A 6,952-nucleotide genomic window follows, 5' to 3' on the forward strand; every position below is an offset into this window, starting at 1 on the left:
CTTTGTCAAGCAAGTCTGGGTGAAGGGTTCCTGAGAGGCAGCTGTACCAAGATTAACCAGAAGACAGGGAAGATCTATATCTTCATTGGTGATCTGTGTTCCCCACTATTCCTGAGTCAGTACTGCTGAAGTAGTCAGAACACCAGGTGGTAGATACTACCTCCTGTCTCAGGTGAGTAAGCACAGGTGAGATCCTCTACTCTGGGACTTCGTTCTCTCCTTTGTCCTTCTCTTCTTTGGTGGCATCTCTTGGTGGTAATAGAGATGCAGAGAAGCTGGAGTTTGCCCATATGAGATTAATAAATAGTGGAAGAGTTGGAAAATGCATCATCTAGAGCCCATTTGTAAAAATGGGGTATTTACAACTATAAATATGGTCATTTAGGTGCCCTAGGGTAAACCTGCCCACAAATGCTTCAGTCATGGAGTAGGAATTTAACCTAGTCTATATAACTTCACAGACTGAGCACAGAGACCACAACTAGGGGTCAGTGGGGAAATAGTTCCTCAGTTTTCAAATCAGATTGATTTTCAGATTAAAGAGTTTCAAAAAGCTATGGCTGCCAAAACTAGAAAAAAAAGCTCAAAGATCAGTGCAGTATCTGGCACTGGATACACTCAATAATGTCTATAATTTTGGAGAGATGCCTTACAGGTCTATCTGAGTTTTGTACAGTTTTGTTGTTTAGTTAGTAAGTCGTGTCTGCCTTTTCACGACCTGATGAACTGTAGCCTGCCAGGCTCCTCTGTCCATAGGATTTCCCAAGCAAGGATACTGGAGTGGGTTGCCATTTCCTTCTCCAGGGGATTTTCCCAACCCAGGGATCCAACCCATTTCTTCTGCACTGGCAGGTGGACTCTTTACCACTGAGCCACCAGGAAAGCCCTTTGTGGAGTTAGATGATCCCTAACAACCTTTCCACTTCATGAAACAGGGCTTCCACAATGCTATGCTGTGGCTTAACATGCAGCTTAGGAAAAAGCTTGGGTGTCTATGTCTCCAGTTTAGTCTTGAACCTTCAACTTTCCTGGCTTTTTCCTACTCCTGGCTAGAACCAGTATCTATTAGCCCCAGGTCCTCAGCCCTAGCGCTGTAATTGGCAAGTTTTGATTGCAAGCAAAGATGGAAAGGAGAGGGTGAGAAACTGATGCTTCTTTACTTCTAAGGTTGAACAGGTTTTTCAGTGCTTTTTGAATGACATGGATTGAAGAACATGTAGGAACAAACCTTCCAGAAAAAAAGAGGAGAAAAGAATGGTCAGTTAGTAGGAAAAGACACAAAATAATCTTTTTGCATTGTTCTCAGAAATGTCATCTTATTACTAGAAATAATTATCCCAAAGCACTTCAGATCAGATCAGTTCAGTCGCTCAGTCATGTCCGACTCTTTGCGACCCCATGAATCGCAGCACGCCAGGCCTCCCTGTCCATCACCAACTCCCGGGGTTCACTGAGACTCACGTCCATTGAGTCAGTGATGCCATCCAGCCATCTCATCCTCTGTCATCCCCTTCTCCTCCTGCCCCCAATCCCTCCCAACATCAGAGTCTTTTCCAATGAGTCAACTCTTCACATGAGGTGGCCAAAGTACTGGAATTTCAGCTTTAGCATCATTCCTTCCAAAGAACACCCAGGGATGATCTTCAGAATGGACTGGTTGGATCTCCCTGCAGTCCAAGGGACTCTCAAGAGTCTTCTCCAACACCACAGTTCAAAAGCATCAATTCTTCAGCGCTCAGCCTTCTTCACAGTCCAACTCTCACATCCATACATGACCACAGGAAAAACCATAGCCTTGACTAGACGGACCTTTGTTGGCAAAGTAATGTCTCTGCTTTTAAATATGCTATCTAGGTTGGCCATAACTTTCCTTCCAAGGAGTAAGCGTCTTTTAATTTCATGGCTGCAGTCACCATCTGCAGTGATTTTGGAGCCCAGAAAAATAAAGTCTGACACTGTTTTCACTGTTTCCGCATCTATTTCCCATGAAGTGATGGGACCGGGTGCCATGATCTTCGTTTTCTGAATGTTGAGCTTTAAGCCAACTTTTTCACTCTCCACTTTCACTTTCATCAAAAGGCTTTTTAGTTCCTCTTCACTTTCTGCCATAAGGGTGGTGTCATCTGCATATCTGAGGTTATTGATATTTCTCCCGGCAATCTTGATTCCAGCTTGTGCTTCTTCCAGTCCAGCATTTCTCATGATGTACTCTGCATAGAAGTTAAATAAACAGGGTGACAATATACAGCCTTGACATACTCCTTTTCCTATTTGGAATCAGTCTGTTGTTCCATGTCCAGTTCTAACTGTTGCTTCCCGACCTGCATACAAATTTCTCAAGAGGCAGGTCAGGTGGTCTGGTATTCCCATCTCTTTCATCTCTGCATCTCTGGAATGCAAAAGTAGGAAGTCAAGAAACACCTGGAGTAACAGGCAAATTTGGCCTTGGAATACACAGTGAAGCAGGGCAAAGACTAACAGAGTTTTGCCAAGAAAAGGCACTGGTCATAACACAGCACTTCAGGAGATGAAAATCATGCTTCTTCCTCTAGGTTTCCCCATGGATATTCTTGTCTGAATTGCTAATTATTCCAGTACCCTCTGAAGGTCATTTCAAGATTTTCCCGGCTTGTATGCAGGGAATTATGAACTCTTTCAGGAATTACTTTAAAATTCTCAGATAAGAAAAGTTTCCTGGAGATGGTGAGATTTGGGGTTATAGTTTGTAAGACGGAAAAGGGAAGCAGATCAGAGATGGAAGGACTCTAGAGGCGGACTTCAACACCCTCACACTACTGTAATCAGAAGAATCAGCTTTTCACCTTTAATGACAGGTATTGCTCCCCCATAGCTATGAGATTTTTCTCCCTCTCCTTTTAAGGTTGTTTCTTCCAAAGGTTAGGAATCCTACTAATATGAAAATCTGACAAAGAGGAAAAAGCAATTCTTTTCAGGATCTGTACCTATCAAATGAAAATGAATTTTTAAGCAAAAAGCAGATTAACTAACTTTATTTTCAGTGTAAAGTTTTTAAATTATCTAATTAAAGAAAAACAAGTGTAAGTGAATTGTCAGCTTGGGGTAGTTGAGGAGTCAGAGTCATTTTCTTTTGCCCCTAGTTTGTGCCAGGATCTGCTGCTTATTTGGTTGTACTGCTATAGTTCAATCATATGTATGGTAGTCTATGTAGTCCATAAAAGCAAAAAAGAGGAAGAAACTTAGGAGTACAAATTTGGAGATTCACCTTTCACAAAGTAGTTTTCTAAGTTATTTTCTCCTTCTTCTAGTTTCTATAATTTAAAAGCTCTAATAAATCTTGAATAAATCCAGCATATATAGACAAATCATATCACTCCAGTTCTATTTTTTTAACATAAAAGGAATATACCAGTAGTATGGCACAAAGGATACACAAATAAATTTCCTTGGCTCTGGAAAATCTGCTAGGATGCAACAGTTTCACTTAATTAAAGCAACTTATTCTACAATGCACCTTGCATCAGTAGCTAAATTTTATCCTAATTTTACAGATCACTAAAAGAAAGCTGTAGAGATATATGACAAAATATGACAGCACACCAAAATGGCAGCACCTCCACTGAGATTTCAGACTTCCTCCTGAACTGTTTTGTCAGGTCCCCCAGCTGGCAGCACTGGCTTCCCCTGCCCCTCAGTCTCCTCTTCGTTCTGGCCATGGGGGCCAACGCCACCCTCCTGATCACCATCCGGCTGGAGGCCTCTCTGCACGAGCCCATGTACTACCTGCTCAGCTTCCTCTCCCTGCTGGACATGGTGCTCTGTCTCACCGTCATCCCCAAGGTCCTGGCCATCTTTTGGTTTGGTCTCAGATCGATCAGCTTCTTTACCTGTTTCCTTCAGATGTACATCATGAATTGCTTCCTTGCCATGGAGTCCTGCACATTCATGGTCATGGCCTATGACCGCTATGTGGCCATCTGCCAACCATTGAGGTACCCATCCATCATCACAGACCAATTTGTTGCAAAGGCAACTATCTTTATTTTAGCCAGAAATGTCCTTTTCACAATGCCCATCCCCGTCCTCTCTGTACGACTCCATTATTGTGGGAGAAATGTCATTGAGAACTGCATCTGTGCCAATATGTCTGTGTCCAGGCTCTCCTGTGATGATGTCACCATCAACCGTGTCTACCAGTTTGCTGGAGGCTGGACTCTGCTGGGATCTGACCTCATCCTCATCTTCCTCTCCTACACCCTCATACTGCGGGCTGTTCTGAGACTCAAGGCAGAAGGAGCTGTGGCCAAGGCCCTAAGCACATGTGGCTCCCACTTCATCCTTATCCTCTTCTTCAGCACCATCCTCCTGGTCTTTGTCCTCACCCATGTGGCAAAGAAGAAGGTGTCCCCTGATGTGCCAGTCTTGCTCAATGTTCTCCATCATGTCATTCCTGCGGCCCTCAACCCCATTGTCTATGGGGTGCGAACCCAGGAAATCAAGCAAGGAATCCAGAGGTTACTGAAAAAAGGTTGGTAATTAAGACAACTTGGATCTCTGCATTCCTAAAGTAGGATGCTTTTTGAATCAATAATGGATAAGTGGACTGAAGTTCATAAGTTTTACTCTCAAACTGGATGAACTATGTGTCTCCCTTTAATAATGCTGAAGTTTCATTTAGAGTTTCTCTTTCTCTCACTCTTCAATCAGGAATTTTCTTGGCCCTTTCTCCTTTTTCCCACACCTGTTATCCTATTGCTTCCTTAAGGCAGGCTCTAAAGTGAGAGATTTACTTTCCTGAATAGCCAACTGTTAATATGACATAAAATTTATAATATTAAGTATACAACTGTGGATATTTGGTGGATTGTGTTGTATAATGTATAATGTCTTATTATTTCCACAGAAAGGAACATACTGGAGAATAAAAATAAAAGTTGACATTTCAGTCCTGAGTGGTGGAGAGTTGCTACCAGTCTTTAATTTGGTCTTTTTCTCTCATCCTTCAACCACATGATTGTCTTTCTTTGTCACTGCTTCTGTTTCTGGTCCCTGCTCTGTTCTTGTCTGGGCCTTTGTCTCTATCTTCTCTTCTAGAAAGCAAGATGATTTTTGGCAATGTACATTACAAAAAGGCAGGGTGTTCTCCTGAATTGCTCATGTGTTATCAATGAGTTTTATTAGATTTAACAGACTTCTAAATTCTTATTACCACCTATCATTTGAATGCAGAGTGTCACCGTTTCTGGTACTCAAATAGAGCTCTGCTGAGTTAAAGAACTGCAAGCATTATAAATGAGATCTAGTAATAATTCTGAAATATAAAACAGACTAGATGGACATTGTTTTCTTTTCATTGGACAGTTTCTAAGCATACCTTGTATCTCTGGGAATTCTGTTAGCTATTAAAGTACAAAGATATTAAAACATTATTGCTGTTTTCATTGGCTCAAAGTTTCGTTTGGAGGAACACAAACATTAATTCCAGGAATACACAATTCTCAAATGAAAGATCTCCCCAAAATTTCATTTTCCCGAAGATTTTAGCATAACAAAAATCCTATTTGGTCTAAAATGTGCCTAACTGGATGCCAATGGGAAGGTCTTATGAATACAGATATAATATTCCTCTAAATTAAATATAGGCCACTAAATCTTAGAAAATATTAAAGTCTTCAAGTTTTAACAATATTATATTAATGCACTAATTTAAAACTTTTTGGACAGATCTGTATTAGGGTAAAAGTGTTTGTATATCAAGCCCAGATCTCTCCAGTAGAAAAAACTTGAATGTAAAAAAAATTTTCAATGAGCTACATTGTAAGATTTAGAGCACATAACTTTCCCAGGACTAAGGAAATTTTACATAACTTTGTCTCCCAAATAGGCCAGTATGATGTTCACATTTTAAAAATATATGTCTGAAAGCTTTACATTGTTTTGTTTATATACATTTATACGTTTGTGGCCCATATCAAAGCAGTATTGACAGACTCATTTGATAAACAAGGTAAACAGATTTAGCAATGGCTTTATTTCTCTAAAATGGGTGATACAAAGGAAGATGTCTTCTAGAATATTTCTCTCCATTTGAACCACATATTTAATTTTGGGTTTTTGGTAGCCAAATCAAAAAATTAAAAGTTAATTATAATAGTGTATTTTATTTACTCCAATATAATCTAAACATTATCATTACAGTACACAATGAATATAAAACAATTTAATAGTGAAATAGTGTACTTTTTTTATGTGCTACGTCTTTGAAATCCCTGGTGGCTCAACAGTAAAGAATCTGCCTGCAACACAAGAGACACAGGAAACCCAAATTCGATCTCTGGATCAGAAAGATCCCCTAGAGGAGGAAATGGCAACCTGCTCCAATATTCTTGCCTGGGAAATCATCTGCACAGAGGAGTCCAGCCGGCTACAGTCCATGGGGTCACAAAAAAGGTGAATACAACTGAGTGACTAAGCAACAACAACAACTTTGAAATCCAGTGTGTATTTTATATTTAAAGCATTTTTCAGCTGGAACTACCTACATTTCAAGTGCTCAATAGACACATGTGACTTGTGGCTACTATATTAATTAATGCAGCTCTAGACTCCAAATGGGGAGGAGACCAAATGAATTGAGGATAAATGAATCTTTTTTGGAAAATAGGTACAGCTATCTTCTTTCTTCTCTGTTGTAATTTTTCTTTTTCTTTGCTTTGCCACATGGAGAAAAGGAAGCCAGGGTTTTATATGTTAAATGATGATTTCTTGTATTAAAAGGTGCATGTTAAGAATGCTAATTCCTAGGAACCAATGTGTAAAGAGGGCTTCCCTGGTGCCTCAGACAGTAAAGCCTCTGCCTACAATATGGGAGACCTGGGTTTGATCCCTGGGTCGGGAAGATCCCCTGGAGAAGGAAATGGCAACCCACTCCAGTATTCTTGCCTGGAAAATTCCATAGACTGAGGAGACTGGT

The 6,952-nt window shown here is 40.4% G+C and overlaps 1 protein-coding gene across 1 annotated transcript; it reads left to right on the forward strand.

Annotated features, from left to right (window-relative positions):
- Positions 1-3,540: 3,540 nt before the first annotated feature.
- On the forward strand, positions 3,541-4,515 carry LOC102409471 (olfactory receptor 56A3). Its single transcript, XM_006053091.2, has one exon. The coding sequence runs from the start codon at positions 3,568-3,570 to the stop codon at positions 4,513-4,515; it is 948 nt and encodes a 315-aa protein (XP_006053153.1). The 5' UTR covers positions 3,541-3,567.
- Positions 4,516-6,952: the final 2,437 nt, after the last annotated feature.

Source organism: Bubalus bubalis, chromosome 16 (genome assembly GCF_019923935.1).
Source record: "Bubalus bubalis isolate 160015118507 breed Murrah chromosome 16, NDDB_SH_1, whole genome shotgun sequence".
Lineage (NCBI taxonomy): Eukaryota > Metazoa > Chordata > Mammalia > Artiodactyla > Bovidae > Bubalus > Bubalus bubalis.

Excerpts from the sequence above, each read along its gene's own strand:
- LOC102409471 (XM_006053091.2), top strand. The coding sequence starts at position 3,568 with ATGACAGCACACCAAAATGGCAGCACCTCCACTGAGATTTCAGACTTC.